At 45.1% G+C, this 24926-nt stretch overlaps 1 protein-coding gene across 1 annotated transcript in view; it reads left to right on the top strand.

Moving 5' to 3' along the window:
• Window positions 1-24926, top strand: part of thada (THADA armadillo repeat containing) — an 80237-nt gene that overhangs the window by 36971 nt on the left and 18340 nt on the right. The window contains exons 29-31 of the mRNA XM_071924782.2: window positions 5880-6048; window positions 15570-15673; window positions 18463-18545. Coding sequence (XP_071780883.2) covers window positions 5880-6048; window positions 15570-15673; window positions 18463-18545 — 356 coding nt within the window. The remainder of the gene's footprint in view (window positions 1-5879; window positions 6049-15569; window positions 15674-18462; window positions 18546-24926) is intronic.

Here is a 24926-nt window from a genome sequence, read left to right as displayed (position 1 = left end):
CAGTCTGGTAGACATAACACTGGACGACTGACAAAAGCTGATCTTAATAGATACTGGCTTGGTATGAGATAAAACCTATGACTGCTGTTGGTTGAAAATGTAACTCCATGTGAAAAACTTCAGGTTTTTCATTTGTTTTAATTTATCCCTGTCACTATATGTTACATGATCCTTTATTTGTCACTCAAAATATGTCCATCTTAAGAAATCATTTAGTCTACTATTACAGGAGTTTTTCAATCTTTTTTCAATCACTTATTCCAAATCATTTTGTTTCAAGAACTTTCTTAACACTAGTTGAGCGATCCACGTTATTTCAAGATATCGTTCAAGAAAAATCCTGAAAGAAGCAAAATCTAATTGGGAATGAGTGAAATTATTTCACCCTATTGGTGTTTTTGCTCTTGGCAATTCAGCACATTGGCGGCCCCAAATAGCAGCCAGAGGTTACCGTTTAAATTTTGAAGACCTCAATACGCAGAAATCATGTAACATGATAGCATAAACTGCGCACTCCTCTGACCTAAATGTCTTCGTCTTCTGGTGGGGGTGGAGGTGGTGAAGAGGTTCACCCATCGCTGGTGAGTCCAGCTTTAGACAAACGGACAGGTGTTGGATGCAAGAATACACTCTTAACTGAAAGTATATATCACCAGATAGTTGTTATTCTGGCTTGTACCATAGCAGAACCCTTTTTGACGCCTTAAAGAACTATTAAAGAAAGGTTCTCTATAGCAGTATGCTGTATTTGTTCTATATTGAAGCTTTATGTTGCTGTAAAGAACAATTTAAAGAGCTATTTGAAGAACGTCCCCTCCTTCTAATTGAGACGCCGTGGATTCACCCAATTTGTCAAAAACATTCTGGTATCAAGCATGGATACTTCTCAATTTTTTGCCTCTCTCCTCCCTTTGGGATCCTTTGTGCATCACAGACCAGCCGGGTTGGTAAACATGAGCGTGCTGTGTGCAGTTTACTGACGTCACGTTACATGATATCTGGGTATTGAAGTCCAAAATTTCTAACCGTTGCCTAAAAGTTGCCAAGTGCAGCTTTAAATATGTATAACATGTCCAAAACCCGCAGTATTAAAAGAACTTCTTAAGAACCGCAGTAGGTTATTGATTTACTGATTTACTAGTTTTGCTGTATTTTAAGAAAAGCAAGTTTTTTAAGTCATTACTGCTCAATAGAACCTGTACCTGAACCAAAGAACCCTTGAAGAACCCTCCTTTCGGGTGTAGTTAACAGGCCCATAGCTGAGCACTGACTGGCCGGCTGGCTGGTTCTTGTCAGAGGAGGTATGCGGCGCACACATCCACCCCCAAATGAAACCCACATGTTGGAGATGTTAAATATAGCCCGGCCCTAACTGCCTTGGCTCCAGCCCTGGTTCTCCGCCCCCCGCCCCCATCCCCTAGCCCATCTTCTTCAGGCGTGTGTGGACGTGTCTGTGGAGGCTGATGACTGTCACCCACCCATCCTGCCCCCTCCTCCTCCTCTTTTTCCCCCCCTCTCCCCGTCTGACCCACCGCCTCCAGGATTTAGCTGTAGCTCAACTCCTCTTACGCTGACAGGCCGGAGCGTCGCGGCTAATCCCGCTTCTCCGTCCCTCCCTCTGTCCTCCCCTTCATCCCTCCATCACGCCATGCAGCATTTCATCTTCATATCCTCTACCTCCCCCCTCTCTGATGTTCCGCATTCTTTCGTGGGCTCGGCCTCTGCATGCGTCATACCTGCACGGATAACGATGATGAGGATGACGACAAAGAGGAGGAGGATGACGACAACCAGACACATTTGTCAAATTCATTGATGGGCGCTTCATTTCACCCCTCTACTAATTTACATCTGGTGAACAGCTTGTCTTTATGTGTCTTTTTCTCTCACTTGTTGTCTTTCTCTGTTGTCTCTTCCCTTCTATCTTTCATCTGTCTGTCTTTTTCTTTCTCCCTTTCCCTCGCTCTGCCGTATTGGCAGGGCCTCGGAGCGCTGCGCCGATGATTTATCTCCCGCGTTATCCAGACCAGGCATCTCTCGCTCTCTCTTTCCCTCCCTCCCTTTCTTTGCCCTTCTCTCTGTCTCATATCTCATTTCTGTGGAAGGGCTGGGTAATACCATGACGTACAGAGGCATTTGAATGCTCGTATTGTAGCTTTTTAATGCTTAAAGCAGCACTAGACGAGATGTTTACACAGAAATACACCCGTCTTATCAGCCTAAATCACGATTGTCCTATCTGCTCTAATTGAGATGCTGTAAATTTGCCATGTTTGCCCAAACATTGCAGTGATAACGCCTAAAACTTATCAGAAATGTACTTATGTCATGAAAATCGCTCATTTTGTTTGTTTTATTTGAAATTAATGTCATTCCCTGCCCTTGACTGCAGGTATTTCCTTGTTTCCCTGGTGTCCATCGTCATTTTCATATGGATATGAAGTGAGTGAAGCATAACTGTCGCCACTTCGCTGGCCGCCTACATTCCTCAGTGACAGACTCCATTGTGGCTCGGGCTTGTTTAGCCGACGCGCTAAAGAGCCGGCATGGAGGAAACCGGCCCGCCAGTCCTCAGAAATGAGGCCCAGATGAGCCTTGTCACTGCCAGTCAAAAGTCTGCCTCCTGACCCCACGGGGGACGGCCCTGTTTCTAAAATTACACCCTTCCAAACTGTCATTTCCTTTGCAAAAGAGATTTAATGGGACAAATTAGCACTGATAGTTAACATATGGGACCCAAATGGGGACTGGGAGGGGTGGGGGTGAGGGGTGGAAAGTGGGGAATGGACATGGAATTGGTCATTAGAGGTGTGCGCATGTGTGTGTGTCTGTGTGTGTGTGTGTGTGTGTGTGTGTGTGTGTGTGTGTGTGTGTGTGTGTGTGTGTGTGAGACACTCATGCACCGAAATTCACATGTGCGCACTCGTGGACAGCTCAGGAATGCAAACTGTTGTCTCTGTTTGATACAGGGCCTTTGTCTGGTTGTCTGTCTGGTCGTGTGTGTGTGTGTGTGTGTGTGTGTGTGTGTGTGTGTCTGTCAGGGAGGCATGCCCACAGCAGGTGGAGAAGCATTTGTTGACAGTTGACTTGTTGGTCCAAACAGCCCTCTCTTTGTCCACTCTGTATTGATTTTAACCCCATCTTTCACTCGCTCTCTGTGTAACTCTTGCTCTTTCTTTCTCTCTTTCACTTCCACACATACACACACACACACACACATCACAATCATAATCTCTGTCTATTTTGCACAACATAGAGAATACTTGGTTGTTGTGCGTGTGTGTGTGTGTCTATAAACATATCACCCCTCCCTCATGCCAAAGCCAAAAAAGCGAGCATCGTTTTCATCTCCACATACCATTCTGGTGATGGATGGACGTTCACGTTGCTCTGGAACCTTCCAGTGGATTTTCCACTGTGGAGCAGAGCTGCTTGTTTGGCCTCAACGCTCATAAAATACCCAGCTTTAATGCCATCGCAGGCCCATCAACAGTCAGCAACACACACAGACACACATGCACACACACCTTTCCTCCTCCTATTTCTGTTATTTCTGAGCAACGGTCTTTCTCCTCTGACCTTTGCTCTGTGTGTGTTTGTGTGCTCATTGTGTGTCTCTGTATGCATGTACTGTGTGTCCTCTATGTGTGTATGGTGCATATGAATGTACAGTATATGTCAGAATATATGTGTGTGTATCTGCGAGTTTCTCTGTTTGTGCGTGTGTAAGTTTGTGTGTGTATATTTAGTGCGTTAGTGAAGGAGGGAGGAGTCACGGTCAATCATGTTGCAATATCAGCCACGAAACACGACTTCTGAGAATAACTGATACTATAGAAACCAGAAGGTACAAGATTTACAAGGCCCATTTCACACAACAAAAAACAGTTGTTGTACTTCGCAACAATAAATCATGTGGCATAGCATCAAAAAATAAATTCAGCCGCCTGTAGTTGTAATGCTTAATGGTGCTCTCTAACAAAAAAAAAGGCAATTGTAGAGACACGCACAAAATAAGAATTTCATGAAAAACTTTTGCTAGCTATACAAAAATAAAATAGCTGCACACACAAAAACATTTGCTGCTTGTTGTCTTTAGTGATGCTTTTAAATCACAAGATTAGCACATTCGTACATCAGCCATCCCTGCATCTATGTGTCCAATAATAAACACAATTTCTAACAAAGTAACTTGGTTGCAACTACGCTGAAAGATGCTTTGATTTTTGGGTGCATAGTATGATCTCTTCACTACTTCCCACGGCCACCAGACTTACTCAGTAGTACACAGAAACCCAGCATCTCACGTTTGTTCGACAGCTACCTCAAAGCTACTAGCTGTAGAATTTGAAACTTGATGACTTTGGCGCCCCCTTGAGTCCCGTACTGGTAGTATTTTACATTTGCTGTCTCAAAGACAGTTTTGCCATCCAAACAACCAAGAATACTAACGTCTGTCATAACAGAAGGACACAATTCAGTCGCACATCTTCACTCCAGCAGTGAGAGAACCAGGAGTTTACTTACAGTTTACTTTATGGCTTACTATACATTTATGTTTAACATTGTAAAACAACATTAAATGGGATAGCATGTTTACACGCATTGGTATCCCAGGTAGATTTTACTGTTATCCCTGGCACTTTATCCAGGTTTCTCAAAGCCGGGAATAAGAGCTTATCCAGATTATCATAAATGGGATGTGGCATTTACACATGCCAGCTCATAAATGGAATACTTGAGTATCCCGAGTATTATGGGAAATATTAGTGTGCGTGTAAACTCTCATTCTGAATGCTTTAAGACTTTAAACCTGTAAGCTTTGTGGTCTCCAAGGCACCAAAGCTCAGAGGCTTAGTTTACACCTTTATATATTTTTGCCATTTTCTGATGTTTTACAATGAATATTGTTGCTATTTTTTGAAGAGCTGACCTTGAACTACAGCTAGCTTTTAATCGTAAATCTGAAAAAGTGTGCCGAGATGGACCACATACTCTCAGAGCTTCTCTGACTGGAAAACACTCTCGCTCTGTCTCTGTCTCTCTCTATCTCTCTCGCCCCTCCTTCACTCTTCTCATTCAAGTCTTGGTCACGTCCTTCACTCGTGGCAGCCATGGCAGTGTTATGACACTGGAGAAGGAAAGACTATCAGCTTGTAAACAAGGTTAATTTTAGCCTGCACTCGGGGTGACTGGCCACATTCTCCATCACTGGCGCATACTGTACATGACCGTGTGTGTGTGTGTGTGTGTGTGTGTGTGAGAGAGAGAGAGAGAGAGAAAGAGGGGGGGGGGGGACAGAGATCTGTGTGGGCAAACTCAAAATGGGATCCACTATTTCCTGGCTGGTTAGATAATGATTTGAATATATTTGATGTGAGTTTTATCAGTCATCTGTTTGGGCTGGGGGCTGTTTGGGTAGAGATTTGCTTTTGCCACTGGGAATGATGTGTGTGTGTGAGAGAGAGAGAGAGAGAGAGACTTCTTACATAACATATGCATAAAAATAGTGCCCCACTGTCAAAATCAAACAAATTTAGTTTTCCCTGACCTAAGAATTCGTCCATGACGTGGAGTTTTCCTTGTGGCAGGAATACATATTAATAATAATAGCCATAAATATTAGTGCACTTTTCTAAGTAAAGTTACAGCTGTAAAATAAATGGATCCAAACAATTACATTAACAAACCAAGAGCTATAATAAGACCGTTGCCGCCTCCATTAGCACAAATACACATCGTAAAGTTATGCTAGACTAGGAAACTCCATTATCATAGCAATGCAAATTTCCGTGTTCCATGATCACAGTCGCTCTTCATGACGCTAATGGTGCTGTTGCATACGTGTGTGTGTGTGTGTGTGTGTGTGTGTTTTCCAGATGCGGTCATTCGGCCGTGTATCGGACCAGAGAGATGGCGGCCCGGGCCCTGGTTCCGTTTGTGCTGGTCACCCAGCTCCCGTCCACCATCCACGCTCTGCTGCAGGAGCTTCCCCCGGAGCCCGGACCCAAAACCCAACACAACCACATCCACGGGACTCTGCTGCAGGTCTGCACCCACACACACACACACACACACACACACACACATCAACATAAACCAGTACACTCATATACACAACGTATGCCATAACATGTCATTTGGTGTGGAGGCTTTTATCCAAAGTGCCTTACAGGACCACGAGTGTGTATATTATTTGGTATGGCGGGCCTCAGTGGGAATCAAACCCCGAACCTGGGTATTTTAGACACACACACACACACACACACACACACGCTCACTTCAGCTCGGTTGCATGTTATGGACGGACAGACAGCTGTGATCCACATTTGCATGGAAACAGAGAGCACAGATACAGTGTGTGTTGCCTCGACTCACACACCCTCACATATACACACAGTATATATACAGTATATGTATATGTGTGTACTGTATATCCATGCATGTAAACACATACAGTATATACCTGTTGGACTTCTTTATATATGGATCTCAGACAGTATGGACAGATGCAGTTGTGATAACATACCTACACACACACACACACACACACACACACACACACACACACACTCGAGCCTCAATAAACACACTTGTACACATGTTTATATGCTACTCACTTTTGTATATGCTGCCCACAAATCTAAAATATATGGACAGATGCAGTTGTCATAACACGTGTATGCATAAATACAGATTATAGGTACGGTGGGTCGAGTCACACACACACACACACACACTCTCCCATGTACACACACGTAGAACTTTTTTATATATGGTACTCGCATATAAAAAATGCATTGACGGATACAGTTGTCATAACACATGTATGCGCACACACTCAGATTATAGATATGGTGGGTCTAGTCGCAGCGCACACACACATTCACACACATTCACACACACACACATTCTCTGTCCAGCTTCCACACACAGCCTGTCCAGACAAGGCGGTTATCGCAGGGTAAATACGAGTGTTTAGTTCTGTCATCGCACGCTGACAAACACAACCAAACAGTCTGCCGGTAATATCAACACATGCAGAGGGGAGAGGGGAGAGGGAGTTTCCCAAAGCCTTTTATTGAGTGGCACCGGTGGGGTCGGTGGTGACGGTGGGGGGTGGGGTGGGGGGGTAGGTACCGGGGGCCGCCAACGAGACCGAGGGGTCAACACAAAAGAACGAAGGCTCAACCAGCTTCTCGAGGAGTTCTCCCTTCCCCTTGATGGAGCACTTATGGTTTATGGTTTGATAGCGGTCTGGACTGCAGGGAGGTCCGCTGTGGGATGGAGGGCAGGACGGAGGAGAGGAGGGGGAGAGGAGGGGGGGGGGATCTCAAAGGCATAGAGGAGATTCAGGAGGAGAGGGGATTTTAGTTTGCTTTCCTGTCATGGCCGCCATGTGTGGAGCTTCCCCAGATGTCTCCCTCTCTGTCTCTGTCTGTGTCTCTTCCCTCTCTGCTCTCACTACAGCTTCCTCTTGCTCTCTCTCCCCTTCTCTCTCTCTCTCTGTATATCTCTCTTTTGCTCTCTCCTCTTCTCTCTATCTTCTGTCTTGCACTTCTTCTCCACATGCCATTCATCTCTTCTCTCTCTCTCTCTCTCTCTGTCTCCTTTTTCTCTTTCTTTCTTGGCCTCTCTCCCCTTCCCTCTCTCTCCTCTCTCTCTGTCTTTGTCTTGCTCTCGCCCTCTTAATTCTTCCTTTCATTTTCTCTCTCTCTCTCCGCCCCGTACCTAAAATGCTCCATCTTAACTTGTAAATTGTAGATAAACTGCCAAATTCTATTTAAAGAAAAAAAAATTCTTTAAACCAACACAATGTCAAAATTTAGGTGAGAATCAAAAAACACCTGATGATATTCTATTTATAAATCCTGTTAAATTAGATAATAAATGATGATCAAATGATTCTCTTTGTGTCTCACCTTCTCTCTTGTTCCTCCTGAAGAGAGAGGAGGAAATGAATATGGGAAACACAGACGCTCTCACACACACACACACAGTCTGTATGGGATATAGCAAAGCTGATGCCTGCAGCCCTTCCTTGGCCATTTAATTTCCTTTTTCCCCCAACAAAAGCACACCAGCCCATTATACCACACACACACACCGTCTCTTCAGCTTTACTGGATCTGTGAATACATCCGTCCTGTCGGACCATATAAAGAATAACACACCTCTGTGCATATGTACTGTGTGTCACAAATAGTAATTGAAGAAATGAAGAAAATGAAAAAAAAAACATAAATATAAATACAAAGATGGAAAATGGGGGTGTATTAAACATAACACAACTGTCAATTACAGTGTGTTAAGAATATGTTAAGTATCTGAAAATGATGGAGAAAAAAAAAGTAACTTTTTAGAGAGTATTTTTTCTCAAGTGCTGTAAATCACGATGTAGTGAAGATGTAGTGATGAAGTTTTATTCTTTTCTTAGCCTATAGGGATGTTGGACATCTCATCTTACACATATAGTGGATATGAAAAGTCTACACGCCCTTTCAATTCCTACAGTTTTTATTGTCTTGAGGCCAAATCAACAAAGGAATGGCTAAAAATAGGAAGGACAGAATGGGAAGATCCTGGAATGACCCAGTCCGATCTCTGGACTGACCTAAAGTCCCCTTGCAGTGTGTCCCCTTGCAATTTGAGCAAACTCTTCTGCAAAGAAGAATGGAGAACATTCCTGAATTCAGATCTTAGTAGCTAAGTTAGTAGAGACTGATCCAAACAGTCTTACTGCTGTTATCAAAGCAAAAGCTGCTTCTACTAAGTATTAAAGTGATAATCCGCAAGATTCTTGTTTTTCTTTTTTATGACATCTTTGGTGATAAGCAGTCATTGCTCTGATGTTTTGCATTCAGTGTAGGCACTGACCCAACATAATAATAAAGACATATAATATAAACAAAAGAAAAAGAGCCGCCTCGACATCTCTCCTCATCATCCCTTCGCATCTTGGAGTGTTTTTCGTCTTCGGGAAGACAATGCCGAAGTTCACTCTAGTTTTGGCTGGAAGGCGGTCACTTTCCTTTTTGGCACGCTTGCCTTCCTTTGAGGAACTCATCTGTTTCTTTTTCCTTGGATTTTCTCTTGATGAAGTTTGAGTTAGGTGGCGCTCTTTTCTTTGTCTGTTCAGTCATGGTGGCTATCACTGCTCATGCTAACTACCCAGTTCTTCTTCTGTTTATTCCAAACAAACCAGAAAAAGTTGTGGATTATTACTTTAATTGAAGAACCCAAGGTGATTTACATTTCCATTTTTAATACTTTGTCAGAAATAACTAGGCTTTTGTTTTTACTTGGATTCTGCAGGTCACTATATCCACATGAAAGTGAAAAAAGTCAGATTTAATTGGTTTTCTTAGTTAGCTGTATGCAGCAAGAGCCCTGATGGCCCTGTGTGTATCTGCAGTGACTATCTATAGGGTGGGAGGGTTATGGAGATGATGGAGGCAGATATAGAGAAGCAGTGCTTGGCTGTGGAGGGGGTTAAGACTGTTATGAGAGCTGTATGCAGGTGCATTGGTCCAAACATAGCAGAATAGAGATAGAGGCCTGCAGCGTACGTGTGGAGTGGAGCATCACACAGAGTGAGAGATACAGGAGATAGTGTCTATGCATGCTGTGGAGTGTGTGTGTGTGTGTGTGTGTGTGTGTGTGGGAGGGGGTGGGTGGGGGGGTCGGATGTTTAGACATTAGAAATACGCGCAGAGAGCTGACAGAGAAACAGGGAGTCAATGAGCGAGTGAGTGTTTTTGTGTGAGTGTGTGTTAATGGCGGTGGGAGCTGGTGGGAAAACCGTGACTAACTGTGTGTGCGCCTGAATGTATGGGTGTGTGAGTGTGTGCACACACTGAAGGCCTGTTTATGCTGAGATGATGAGGACAGTGTGTTTAGCCGAGGGGCATGGCTAATGTATGTTAATATGCTCTGTCGTGTGTGTGTGTGTGTGTGTGCGTGTGGTTGTGTGTGTGTAACAGGTAGCAGATGTTTTTGCTCGAGGGAGAAATGGCTTCCTCTGTTATTCCCAGAGAACAACTGTTTGTCGGCTAAGTGTGGAGCTGGGAACCATCACAGCTACCGAGGCAGGCTGTACCACCCTGCTGATTCACACACACACACACACACACACACACACACACACACGCAGCAAGAAAGCAGTGTATGCTCATGGACCAGCCCTTAGTAAAAAATGACAGTGAAAAAGTAAGATACCCACACACAAGGCAATGCCTGGCTCTTCATTTCTTCACTGTCTCTTTTATACATAATTCTCTACTTGTTTCATCTATTATCTGGGCTCTTTGGCTTTGACCCTTGCACTCCACACTCTTGGTTGCTTGCGATGTCGTGCTTGTGATCTAGGAATTTACGTTTCCTTGCACATTTGCGCTTTCTTTGTTGCTGCTGTTTTCAAAAAGCAAGAAGCCGCTCAAAGCCTTGATTTACAGCGGTTTTAGAAATGAAGAGGGTTTCACTGATGTAAGTCACAGTCCCTTGTGGCTTGTTGCTACACTGAATGATTCCATGATCAAGACCAGTTGAAACATCATAATGGTATCTTTTCACTTTTTCAGGCACACTGACAGACACATACACACACACAGATGGTATTGTTATATATACATCACATTAAGGAAGCAAGATGCTCTCAAAATGTGGTTTCATCGTGACTTTAATGAGAGTCCACGGCTTGATAGATGTCTAATATATCATCCTAACCCTAGAGATCCTGTCCTCGGGCCTCCCTCTGCAGCGGCATGCATCAGCAGTCATGGAGGTTAGATCCCTCTCTTTGATAAAACATCTGCCAAACACACTGGGATCACCAGCGCCGCTCCGGCCCGCCCCCAAACCTCTGTTGACATAACCTGAACCGGGCCTAACAAGCCCGCCGGACGGACCGGCACTAACCCGGCCCGACACCGGACTCCCCTCTCGACACGCGCCAGCAGCTCCGCCGGCCCACGATGCGCGGAGCGGGCCAAGAGCGCGAAGGCCGCAGCCTGCGGTGTTTTGAGGAGGGCCAGCTCGATGGAAGTAATCCTTCGTGTATTTCCACAACAGAGGCTGAACGAGGCCGAGGAGGAGGAGGAGCAGGCTCGTCTATGGGAGTATCTCGGTCTCTTCTTCTCTGGAAGTAGCGATGTTTGCGTTGTTTTCCCAGGCCCGCTCTTTTCTTCTCTCCTCCGATAATCCCTTGTTTGTCTGCTGTTACATCTGCTGCCTCTGGCCAGTAGTCTGCCCGGGCTTTCTGAGAAAACCCTCGGAGCTGAACCAACAAAGGAATGTGCGAGCCTGAAAACCCAGCCAGGCTGCTTATTACAAGTTGAGATGTACTTTATTAATCACAGAGGGAAACTCACGTGTTTTAGCATCATCAGCAGAGTTGTTTACCTCTCTTCAAGTCTGGTGTTTGTCCTGGGGTTTTCATGAAGTACATTAAAGAAATGTGCCAAGGGGATGTAGGGACTATTGGGACGGCGTGGGTGTGGACAGGGATCGACGGCAACACTAGTGTAGGGTTTTTTTTGTTTTCTTTTAAATAAAACCTCGCAGATTGGATTTCTCGCCGCCTGGGAGATTGAGGCCGATCCTGGGAGTCTCCCAGCCGATCCGGAAGAGTTGGCAGCTCCACTTATAATTTAGCGTGCCTCGGTGGAGGAGATATCTTCTTTAGTGCTTCACAGTAGCTTAAGCTATGTAAGCAGCAGGCCTATTATTGAGGCGATATTTCACTTCGGTAGACCGTTTTCAGGTTTCACCGCAGACACTTCCATAGATGTTCAGGAGCAGTCAGTTTCAAACAGTTGCCACCCACATTTAGGAGTTTTTTCCCCAGCTCTCAATATCAAGAGCTGTAAAATGAGTTTTTGTAAAGTTCTATCCAGTACTCAGAATGAATGATATTACACAATTTTGTGTTGGTCATGTTAAAAACATGATTTCTGTACAAGGTTTAAAAAATATTTGGTGTTGACTGTGGGCCTCCAGAGCAGCCCGTTATGGCGCTTGACCCTTCATGAACTCCTGTAAGTCTTCAGCTTCAAAACTCTTCTCACAATCTATGCTTACATAAGACTGTAGCTACCATAGTCATATTAGCTTGGTTAACATTTATCTTTATAGTATCTTTAAGTCTCTTTTCTCAGAAATCCTTACTGTGTCTTTCAGCGCTTTCTTCTCCCCCGGTTTCTAACGTGTTTTTTCGTTTCACGCTCGCTTGGAATTTCGATTGATTGTCACGGGACAAACTCGCTTTTCTTTCACATTTCTTTCACAAGTTGACGTTCGCAGTTATGCTTCATGCTGTGCTTACATAACATTGCGGATAGACGTAGGCTTCGAATGTTTTTCTCCAAGTGGACAGAGCTGTGCTAAAATGCAAACCACGGTTGGAATCAATTCAGTTTCAGTCTTATGTCAAATCTCGGAGGAAAATAAGTATGAAGCCTCTATTATTATTATGTGAATTCAGTTTACATTCTGAAGTAAATGAACTGAAAGTGACCTGACCCCCAACCCTTGGCTTTAACTAGTCAGAGTGATCACTTTACATTTTACTGCTCCAGGAGTGACTAGCAGCAAGACTGATGACATACACACAGACACACACACACACACACACACGCTAGTCATGCTCCCTGTACAAAAATATATACCCATCCAAAGACATAATGGAAATAACAAACAGCTCTCTGTGGGCTAGCTGAGCTGCACTGCACTTAAGTTTGACAAAGATTTCTTTACACATATACATGCCTACACACACAGACACACACACCACTAAATTGCCTGTTTGTCACACTGCATATATGAGGCAGCCTGTATTTGTGTCTGGAGTGTGTATGTATGCTTTGTTTGTGTGAGAGTGCAGCTATATAGAGTGAGTGATAGTGTGTTTGTTTCTTTGCGTATTTAGCCTTTCTTTATTGGGATCTCTTTTAGACTAATTGGGCGATTCTTTTAAGAGTCCACAGTTTGCCTAACCTCTATCTGGTTTTATGTGAACGCCAATTTATATGCGTCTTTGTGCATGTGCGTTACTGGAGTGAGCTATGAATTGGCGTGCCATTATTTGCACTTGTTCTTGTGTGTGTGTGTGTGTGTGTGTGTGTGTGTGTCTGCAGCGTGTGGTCAGTGCTGTGGTTGCGGCAGTGGGAGGGACGGCAGGGCAGGCTGATAACAGAGTCTGAAGGGACCTCATATCCACCACCACTATTTTTACCGGGCCCAAAAGAGGAGTGAGGCTTGTTACAGTGCACTTGTGCGCGCGCACACACACACACACACACACACACACACAGAGGCAGTTAAACGCCTCACTAGAAAACAAGGCGTACAAATAGGTTTTGATTTTGTTTCGTATTTAGCACTGCCTTGCCAGGTTTGTGCCCCACGAAGTTGCATCCCAAAGCGTTGGGGGGGGATTGTTTGTGTTGCTACGGTCATGGAGGACCTGAAAGATCATGGGATTTGAAGTTGTATTTATAAGACAAATGAATGAAAAAGGTATTGAAAAGTATGAGTCTCCCTGAATTTTTGTAAATGGGCGAGGAAATTTGTTCATGATCTGTATTTGTAAGTGTTAGTATTAGCGGTTAATGTCAAGCTGGGCTGCTTAAAATGTCTTCAGTCATATTATCTAAACTCAAGGTGTCAAATGTCTAGAAAACAGTCAAATAAATGGTTTTTAAGTCACCTAATTAGTTATTGTTACTTTTAATGGTCTTAAAAATGTTGCAGTTTCTTGGTGCGTTGTTTTTTCCGATGAGAAATCAGTCTGGTCACCTGGATTTCTTTTCTGATAGAATACAGTAAGAACAGTTGCTTTCATTTTCATGTGTATTTCAATTTCAAATTTGGTCTTATTTCTCATTGTAACTGCCATGAAAAAGGTCTACCCATCATCTTACCATATTAACTTATTGACACTTGAAGACACCCTGACTACATCTAGTTAGCTTTGAAGGAGTCATAGCTTAAATTAAACATTTCCTGACTGCATGAGTCCCAAGCGTTAGTTTTAGCAAGCCAAATCAATGCATGGTACTGTCCATTGAAACAGTTCAACATTCAAACACCGAGGCTGATCATGGAAACTTGACTGTATCTCATGGCGTAGTCACGGAAAAGTCATGAAATTTGATTAACAAAAATGCATAGCTGGAACCAGGTCTCTGTGCCGCGGACTTTATCTTTTCCCATTCATTTGAGCATGGTCCAATCCCGGCATCTCCTCCCACATGGGGTGTAGCTCCTTACTCTGTCTTTGGGAGGAGGAACAGGGAGGCAGCATTTTCTATAAATATTCCGGTTTTCTCCATGCTGGGCTGGATTGAGCCGGCTGAGCCTCCCAAGCAGGGACTTCCCAACCGGAGCTACGAGGGGGGTGTGTGGGGGGGGGGTGGAGAGAGAAGGAAAGGAGAGAGAGAGAGAGAGAGTGAGAGAGAGAGGAAGAAGGACCCAGGGGTGTGGAAGCTGTTTGTGTGAGCCAGTGGGTGTTGCCTGGGCGTGGAGGCTGCAGGAGAAGAGAGAGGGGGCAGGCCAGGACTCGGCGGCCAGGGTTGGTGCTACGTGGTCGGCCTGGTTTTTCCCCACGTTGCCTTCCCTGTACGGCGTAATGAATGGCTTCCTACTGGCCTGTGGCCGTGGCCCCGGCTTAAAGAGTATACTTACCCAGGCCCAGAATACACACCCCAGCCAGCCAGCCAGCCAGCCAGCCTGTGTCCTGGCCTCTGAACACTCCCAACCACCAGTCCACCTGCTACAAACTGGCTCAGTAACACATTGTCACACAGTCACATCAGCTACAAAGGAAAGAATGATCTGATCTCAGTAGGATCATTAAGTCATTTTTTTCTAGGATTTTTTGAACAGTTTCTGTCACAATTACACGCTGTGCAATTACAGTAGGTATTTGTTTCTTTGAGTATCCCTTCACACACAGACACACAATACTGTACATTATTTCACCAGAGGGTTCAAGGGTCAGGGGATGTTCATGGTCTTGCTCAAGGACACTTTGGCCTCACTTTGGTCCACATTTGTGAGGACCAAATGTCCTCATAAGGTTACCTACCATACTCTGGCCCGACTGTCGGTCAGATTATCCTGTTGTGTGAACGGGCCGAAGACTCGAGACTCCGGCTGGTCGCCCCGATCAAATCTTTCAAACATGTTCGATTTTGTCGGGCCGAGTCTGGTCCGGCTCATCAAGCGTGAAGCGGCCCCAGGCTCGCCAAAACTGAAATCTGAGAGTGACCGTGGCAACTGCCAATGGGAGTTAAGCTCAAAGGGGGAAGAAAAAGAGGATGACGAGTCGTCTTTTCACACTACAACTGTTCTTTCCTCCCTTTATTGTGAAGACAAAGAGGTTTCGATTCAAAACACTTGAATAGTTTGTGAATCCAGTACGGTTTTCTTTTAAGTAGTTGACTAAGCAAACAAGATGTGAACAGTCTGGTAGTCTGACCTAGGCTTTAGGGAATGTATGAATGTAGTCATTGAAGGTCCTCACAAGTATATTAATTCAAGTGTGTGTGTTTCTGTGTGTGTGTGTGCAGGTGCTGTTCCTGCTGCGCTCCTACCAGACAGACTCGCACAGACCCCTGCCAGCAGGAAGTGGCATCAGCAAAGCCCTCCGTCAGCGCATGTGGCTCGCCTCTCGGTAATACTAGACACACACACACACACACACACACACACAGATAAGCATCCCTCCCTCTCTTCCAACTGCCTCACCAGAAGAATAGCTCCTTGTCTCACCATCCATCCCCTCCCTGTCCACGTCCGCTTCACGTCCTGCCCAGGCTTCCATTTCAAAGAGACCGCCCGCTGTCCCATCCCCGGACCTCTTACCCTCCACCTCCCTCCCCCCCCTCTACCTCCTGGCCCTCCCGCCCCAGATCGAGGCCCCCGAGATGGGGCACAGATTACCCCGATGGCCCCCCTCCCGCCCGGCAGAGGTCAGCCCCGGGTCTCCGGCCTCGCCTCAGCCAGACCCGCAGCAGATAACGCACGGGGTCGCCGGGTTAGCAACGCCAGCTCCGCTTGGCTGCACTGATGAGCCTTTATTAAGATGACGAGGTGAATTCTTGCTCGCCGGAGCGCGCCCGCCGCCTGTCCGTTTGATCACGCAGCGCCGCAGAGCCCTTCGCCCAGATCTAAGGACAACACAGGTCAGAGGATCTTTGTTTGGGAAAAAGAAACCTCCTCCTCTCTCCCAAAACACCACTAATTTGAAGCGGCCACCTTCCAAAAAGGACGGAATGCATTGTTCGCCTGTTGTGAGTCAGTGCTGGGTTTTGGCCTCCTACTGTTTTCTGTTCTGTGTCATTGTGGACTTTGCCTGGCTCCCAGAGTGAGTCAGTGCCGTAACGGCGGCTGCCGACGCTCACGTAGCTCACTGGAGTTGACTTTGGCCTGTGGTGGTGCAGCCGGGCCCACACCAGCCTATTAGGACTCTCTCTGGTGTATTGTTTGGATTGTGATCTGATGGTTTCACTTCTTGAGGCCTATTTTATAGTGTTACCTCACATTCACACACACACACACACACACACACACACACACACACAAAACCAGGTTGACAGGACACATCCCCACGCAAATCTGTTCTCACTTAAGCCACACGCACTCTCCCCCCAGCCCTCTTCCCATGCTCCATCACGGTGTTGTGTATGTGTGTGTGCGCGCGGGTGCGCGTATGTTATTAATATCTGAGTGATGAAAATGTGACGTCAACCTCACACACTGTCTCCCTTGTTCTCACACACACGCTTGTGGGCTTTCACAGCGCTGCGGTCACACGCTTGTTCTCACACACACATATACACACACACTTCCCATTGCCCACACAGGCTGCTTCTCTAATGTACACAGATGTAAAGGCAGACACACACACATACTTAGGCATAAGTTTATTTACACACACTTGTCTTTAATGATGTGACACATTTATGTCGGCATACACACAAACACACCGTCCCCCTGTAGCGGTGGCAAAGGGAAGGTTCAATATTTAATGTGTGTGTGCGTGTGTGTGTGTGTTTGTATAAGTCTAGAATTCAAATTAACAGGTTTCTACAATCAAAAGGATATTAAAAGAAGGCTATGCAAAAACAGTTATTGTAGTGTACAATTCTTAAAAAAAAAATTTGAAAGGTTTTCTGTGTTCAAGCCATTGTCTGTGTGTGTGTGTGTGTGTGTGACACACACACACACATGTATGTATGTATAAGTAAGTTATTCAAATTAATGATCATAAAGCTGGGGGCATCTCATGTGACTGTCCCATTTCCTTGATTATTGAAGGATTCACCCCAGATGAAAGCACACACACACAAAGACAAACACACACACACATCACTATCCTTTTCAGCAACTTACCCTCGGAGCTGTTGACCCAGTCAACACAGTATCGTTTTGTCTCGGCTGCCTGCAATTCCGTAACTCCCAGGCTGCACAGTTACACTATTGCTTCTCAACATGATCTCATCCGATAGTGGCAGCACACACTAACTAGAAGGTCCGGACGCTCCCAAAATCCCACTTTTCTTGCATTGCGATGCGATGAGCCAGACCACATCTCGTCTGGAGAGTCTCATACCATATGTGTATGAGCAATGTACAGGCAGAGTGGGAAAACATCATGTGGACACATCTTTGAATAAATACAGTGAATAGCAAAACACTACAAATCTTTTCAAATTTTGGACTTTAAATTGCCTTGAGGTCTAAAATGAAAACTCATGAAGTCAGACTGTTTCAACTGTCATGCAGCTATAGTAGGAAAACCCATGTAAAAGCAGCAGACTTCTCATTTCTGACAATGTCTTGGTCAAAGTCAATGGAAAACTAGTGTGCACACTTAGTACTTATGGATTTAGGAATTTGTCTCCCGTTCTTCTTTGCGAAGAGTTCAAGATCACTCAAACTGTAATCCTATGCGCACTCCTAGATTCAAAACTCGAACTCTCAGAAACACCATTGAACTCAACAAGAACTAAAAACAATGACTAAAAACAGAAGACCAGGTACATAAAGATGATGAAGTCTGTCCAGTGTGACTGAATGACGTCAACCCAAGAAGTCATACTTATTAAAACACCTAATCCAATGATCCTCACAACCAAAGGAGCCATTGAGTGGGAAATGCGCAATGACCTACTTCAATAGTTTGCAGTGAGAGATAAGCCTGTTGCTGAAGAGAAACCTCTGTATATGATCTTTGTGGGAATTATCAGTGACTAGACAGGAGCTGTGGCTGCGATGTTATCATTTTTGTCTTGTTAAATGGTTTGAGTAACCTCAAGGGATCAAACTTTCTTAATAAAAGTTTCTTAAGCACACACTTTGCGTCCTCCCAACAAATGAAAATCCAAAACTGACTGACTGAAAAATGTATTTAAAACTACAGCTAAAACCTTTCATCCCTTTTTCTCTCACTTTTTTCAGACAGAATAGCTGTGTGGTGACCAGAGGAGCCTATCTGGACGTGTTGGTCTGCCTGTGTGGGCCGAAGATCAGTCTTCTGGATGGTGAGTGCAGCTGGAGAGAAAAGTTACATACTGTAATACTAGTGTAATACTATTGAATATATACAAAACATAGCATTAGCAAACATAGCTTTAGATCACAACACTGCCGGGTTGAATCCCTTGGGCTGGCCTGGAAAGTCTGAGTAGGAGAAGTGAACAAGTTGCGATATTTGCTCAAAAATTAGCAGCGAGCAAAGCCCTTGAGCTCCTGTTTGTCCAGCGGAGTTGCTCATTGTCCAACCATCGAAGACTGCGGTTTTACTGGACGACGTGTGTAGCTGTGCGAGTGTGCAGCAAGCCAGCGCTGAAAAAGCACTTGCATGCTCAGCAAAAACTCTTCCCTGGATGAATAAAGGTTAAACAAAAACAGGATCGCACAGAGCTGGATGGAGGACAAAGGAAATCTGTTCTCCTGTATTTTATTAGAAAATACATGAGAAAATGGGAAACAGAAAACAAAAACACACAAGCAGAACCATTCATGTCCGTTTTAAATGTTCAGAGGAGTGATGTTTTCAAAGCACACGTTTACGTATTACTTATTGAGTATGTTGGCTGTTCAGAGTATTTCAAAATGGACTGTCTGCAGGCTTCAATTAGCAAGTTTACTTGTTTTGGGTGCAGACTAGTGTAGAAATTGCTACAGTCACTGGCTGACCTTCAGTAGTAAGTAGTTTTGTGTATGGAAGTGGCACAAAGTCCACTAGCTGATTTCATCAAATTAAATTTATCATCTCACGAAGCAGAGACTGTGTTCCTGCCATTCGCTGTGAATTTGACTTTGAATACTGTGCTCCCCATTTAGAATGATTGTTGACAGAAGTCGGGTTCGTGTTCAGGTAGTTCAGAGAAGCCCCCTGGTGTGTGTGTGTGTGTGTGTGTGTGTGTGTGTGTGTGTGCGCCTGTGCATTTGCGTGTATCTGTCTGTGTGGGTGTGCGCACATGTGCGCAGACCGGTGGGGGTCTCCACAGCGGAGGAATGTGAAACCGAAGGCGAGCGCTCTCTGACAGATGGTGGGATTGTGCCTATGACCCAGTTTAAGGAGGAGTGTTGTACAGAGAGAGAGAGAGGAGGGGGAGGCGTTTGTGTTTTCGGTCAGCCATGTGCTGAACACATGTTCGGCTTGACAGTGGAAATGCCGAGGGTTTCTCAAAACAAGCCCGGAGATTCAGGAGCGAGCGCTGCCCGACCCGGCTTGGCCCCTTACATAATAAACTGAGCGCTCTCTCCCCCTGCTTACACACCTCCAACATCTCTCTATCATCTTTCTGCAGCTTCATCTCTCTCTCTGTCTCTTCACATCTCCATTTCTGTATGTCTGTTTTAGTCCTCTGTTGGTCTGTCTCTCTCTCTTTCTTCCTTCTCTCCCTCTCTGCCCCTCGTTCTCCATCCCTCGCCCGTCTCCCGTCGTCTGATTTCGCCCTCAGACAAATCAAATCTTCAGTTAAAAAGCCACAGGTTGGACTAGTCCAAATGAAAGCAGCAGGGTTTTAAGAGTGCCGGGCACCAGGGGGAAAGGAGGTGAACAATCCACTTTTTCACCATTTCTCTCCTTTCTTTTTTTTTCCTTTTGACTGGCACCGCGCATTAAGTAGGAACTTTGGATTTATTGGCCAATTCCTCTCGGCTCTGAGCACCAGTCAGCGTGTGTGTGTGTGTGTGTGTCTGTGTATGTGCGCACACATTTCTCTGCGGCAGCCCTTTTGATCCACACGGACTCATAAAAGCCCCCCTCCCTCCATCGCTTCATCCCTTCCTCCCCCAGTCTTCTCTCTCTCTCTCTGCTCTCCAGCCATTCCAGTAAAAACAGCCAAAGTGTTTGTAGTTAGGAGTACGAGAGAGGGAGAGAGAGGCAAGTAGAGAGAGGGAGAGAGCGAGACTGACGCAAATAGAGGGAAAGAAAGTCAGACAATCGCACAAAATATGTCAGTGAGTGAACTTTGCTGGAAGTTGATGTGCTCCTATTAGTTTGGTAGCAGATGCTGATGCAGAAGTCATGTTAAAAAAATCACAGCCAGTTTGTCTGTCCAGATGAAGGACTTTTAAGAAATGTCACGTTTTCAATCTTGCTGAAACCAGAACTTTGACTTCAATACCAATGCTAATTTGATATCTAAAAATTCCACCCTTCCACAATGCCACGGCAAACAAGAAAACCCATCAAGCAGTGTGTTACCACACTGGACTTGGACAGCTTTGTAGCAACTTTTACACATGGTTTTTGATGTCGTTCGGGTGCCCATCTTTGTCAGATTGGTAAACCATATACTTCCATATTTGCATCCTGGCACCAGTTTTGCCAACCAGTTTAGGTGGACTGGGACTCAGTTCAAGATGTGGTGGACTCTTTGACGCTGTTGCCATGCTTTCAGCTGTTTGACTCTTGCGCTGTCGATTTTTTTTTTTTGTTGAAATTTGTGCTGACTGCTGCAGTCCACTATCAAGAGCCAGACTGTGGCTCTTTTTATTCCAATCTTTGTTGTTTTTCTTCTTTTAACTATTCCCGTCCACACTGTACACCCTCTGGAGACGATGCTGAAATGGAATGTCATCTTGCAGAATTTTGGTTAGCTCTCTAATCCGGATTCATGTGCTAATATTTTCAGTTACGCCTTTGTCATTATCTGCTCCTGTTAGTCTATTCTAGCTGCCACTTTGGCAGGTAGCCAGCCATCGCGTGAAGCTGCTTTTCTCAAAAGTACTTTGGCCAGTAAAGTAGTGAAAGCGGTTTTTGCATTTTGGAAGCTATCAGCAACTGTGGCTGGTGGACAAAGTCTTTAGTTTTTTGCCTGCTGTTTTTATATCATTTAAAGCAGTGTTTCCCAATCCAGTCCTCAAGTACGCCCTGTCCTGCAAGTTTTTGTTACAGTTTTACTCTTGCACACCTGATCCAATTAAGGGCTACACACTTTCAGCTAGCTAGACTGTAAGGACACACAAGCAATCCACCCACACACACACACACACACACGGACACAGGGCCTTTAAGGTAATTAGAGGGAGGGACTCCACCAAATTGTAAAGCTCCATCAGCATGTGAAAGAGGTCAACTCACTCACATTTGTGACACACTCACACACACACACACACACAGTGTCTGGGGTTTGTTTTTCACAGTTTGGGTAATGATGGTGGAAGCTGATGTGAAATCCAGCTGTGTGCGTGCACGTGAGTGCACGTGCACGTGTCTAGTCCGTCCTGCACTTGACATGGCCAAGCCCGTTTACTGCCAGCTTTTAGTGAGCTATGTTAAAACTCAGATGCTTTACTGTGGACGTCCCTTCTGATAGTGCCACACACACACACACACACACACACACGTACATACACACCCAGCACACACACTTTTTCTGTGGTAACGTGAGTTGATGGGGTTTTGCGATGCGTCAGCATCATGGCAGACTACACATCAGACCATGTTACACCAAGCTCTTAATGTATACACCACACACACGCGCGCACGTTCTGGCACACTGCATAACATAACAAACATGTACAAGCCTCACACTCAGCTACATGCTCTCTCTCTCTCTCTCTCTCTCTCTCTCTCTCTCTCTCTCTCTCTCTCACTCTCTCTCTCTTTCTCTCTCTCTCTCTGTGTCTCTGTCTCTCTCCCAGTGACACTTCTTAAAGTGCAGGAAGGAAATGGCGGTGGGGTCGGACCGGTCTTGGCTGTTAGGTTACATCTTGGGTCGGATTATAAAGTCTTCTCCGGGCCAGCTTGTTGACCCTCCGTCCAAACTCTGCTCAGTACCCGTCTCTCCCTAAACCACCAACTGCAAGCTGGACCCAGGTTTATTTAAACCAAATGTTGCGGCTTCATTTTGTTTAAATATTTGACCTGTCTTATGAATAAGGCCCTCACACATATAGTGCTCACACTCCCTCTCCGCTGCACACACACAAACTTCACACACACATGCACACAGGTTAGCCAAAGTCTCCCCTGGCCACATGATAAACATGGATGATATGAATCTCTCAGGTTTTCTAAAGGGCTGTTTTTATGGAGAATATTTTCAGTAATTGTTTTTTTCCTATGATATGTATATATATATATATATATACAGTATATCTATATATATAACTGAATCCTTTACATTTCCCAACTTGCAACAAATACATAACTGCATCATATCCATCATATCGGAGGTGGATGACATTGGCCCAAAATGTTGGTTTAACCTTAATTTTTGTCATCTGATCACGCCAGCATGTAGTAACTAGCAAGTCTGGATGCTCCCAATCCAGACTTTGCTTACATTGTAATCCAATGAGCCAGGCCACATCCCAAAGTATCCTAACGTATCCCAACGTATCCCAACGTATCGAATTGTAATCACAACTCTACGCCGTCTGGACGCAATCCATCTGCAAATTTGTACATGAGCGACGTAAAGAAACAAAAGCATTGCGGACGCAGATTTAAATAAACACGGCCACGGGAGTCAGAAAATGGAGTCGCGCGGACGGCCGTAACATCAGCTCTGTATGATCAGACGTCAAAAATCACATCGAAATGACAAGTGTATCCCAGCGCCGCCCGCACAGGAACGCCTTTCATTTCCTAAGGGAATGCCCGACTCTCTACCCTCCTCCGCAGACTCCGCTATTTTAATAAATGCCATCATAAAAACAGCTCTCCCTCCTGACTAATTATGTTTTCCCTCTCTCTTTTTTCTCTCATACTCTTTTGCTCTCCTTTCCTCTTTTTTTATTTCCTTCCTTCCCTCCATATCTTTTCCTCGTCCTGCCTTGATTTTTTCCAGTCCTAGGCTCTCCCTTTCCCCTTCTTTCCATACATCTCTCTTTTCTTTTCTTTCTTACTTTCTCTCTCTCTCTCTCTCTCTCTCTCTCTCTCTCTCTCTCTCTCTCTCTCCCTCCTTGTTTGTCTTGATCCACTTCCCTCCACAGTGTGTTTGTGTTGACTTCACTCTGTGTCGTGTGTGTTTGTGAGAAAGTCATCAGTCCTGTTTTTGCTCTATTGAGATCATAGCTGAATGCAAAATGTATCACTCAGTGTGACAAGCTAAATGGCGCCATGCTGTTTTTACTCTCCTTTACCCACATACACATACACACACATACACACACACATACACACAGTGTCCATGTCTCCCTCCATTCCACCTTGACGGACAGTCGTTTTCTCTTTGACACGCTCCCATTCTCCTCCAGTCATCCTCATCCCTCCCTCCTCCCTCTCCTCCCTTCATCATTAGTGTCATTACCGTCCCCCACCACCATTATAACCATTAGGCTCTGCTTATGTGGCCCCCGGACCCCCCTTTGAGGATCGGGTTCCATAGTAACCCGGCCCGTCTCCACGGTAACCCGGCCCGTCTCCGGAGGAATGCGGCATTTCCCGCTCTTTTGTTGGGCCCCGTGTTGAGTGGCGCTGCAGGGCCAGATTGAGTTGCACTGGATTTCATAAGCTTTCTGTGTGTGTGTGTGTGTGTGTGTGTGTGTGTGTGTGTGTGTGTGTGTGTGTGTTAAACTAATTGAGTTGGCTGTCAAAGCGGGGTCTGTGTGGAGTCTTGGAGCAATACTGTAGGGAGGAGCACAGCTTTAGAACGGCATTGGGTTACTCTATAGCCGCCCTGCCGCTGGATTATGCTTATATTTCAGAGGAAGTGAGCGTGAGTGTGTTTGCCTGCGTGTGCGTGCGTGTGTTTATTTGTGTGTCCGTCACTCCCCGAGGGTGTAAATTCACAGGTGGCTCGGTTGGCACGGCCGTGGGCATTTCCAAACAGACGTTTACGCAGCCTTTCCTATAAAAGCCAAAATAGAACGCAAGCAGAACGCACTGGCTTCTTCAGTCTGGTCTGTTGTCTGCATCTGTGCTTCACAAAGGCCTTGTGCCAGTTTGTTGAGCCCGCAGAGACAGCGGATGAATGCTGAACTCTCTTCTCTCTTTCAACCTGATATTCCTCTGTTACTTGCATTAAATATGATACACTCGACGGCTTAAATGAAATAACTGAGGATGTCCCAATAAAGTCAGATTTGTTTCCATTGTGGTCCTGCTGATGTAAAGATGGGGAGGCATGATACTTTCAAAATAAGATGAAACTTCAATGATCCTCGTGGGGTAGTTGGGACAGCACATAGGATACACAACAAGAAGAGGAATATATCAAATAGGGACGCAAAGACAGAAAATATAATCTGAAAATGAAAAATATGTATGACATGAAAATACACCAAAGATGTGAAATATATGCAGTATAAGATGAAAAGATTGGACTTCGCACACTTAATGAACGGCATTCGCATTTTTTTTTCATCTTTTTTAGAGGTACACACACTTGACGAGTTTTTGGAACCTCGCACTGAATTCGAACATCACACAACACCCAAATCTTGCAAAAGCGCAAGCT

Source organism: Centroberyx gerrardi, chromosome 15 (assembly GCF_048128805.1).
Source record: "Centroberyx gerrardi isolate f3 chromosome 15, fCenGer3.hap1.cur.20231027, whole genome shotgun sequence".
Lineage (NCBI taxonomy): Eukaryota > Metazoa > Chordata > Actinopteri > Beryciformes > Berycidae > Centroberyx > Centroberyx gerrardi.
This window is presented reverse-complemented; position numbering and strand designations above follow the sequence as displayed.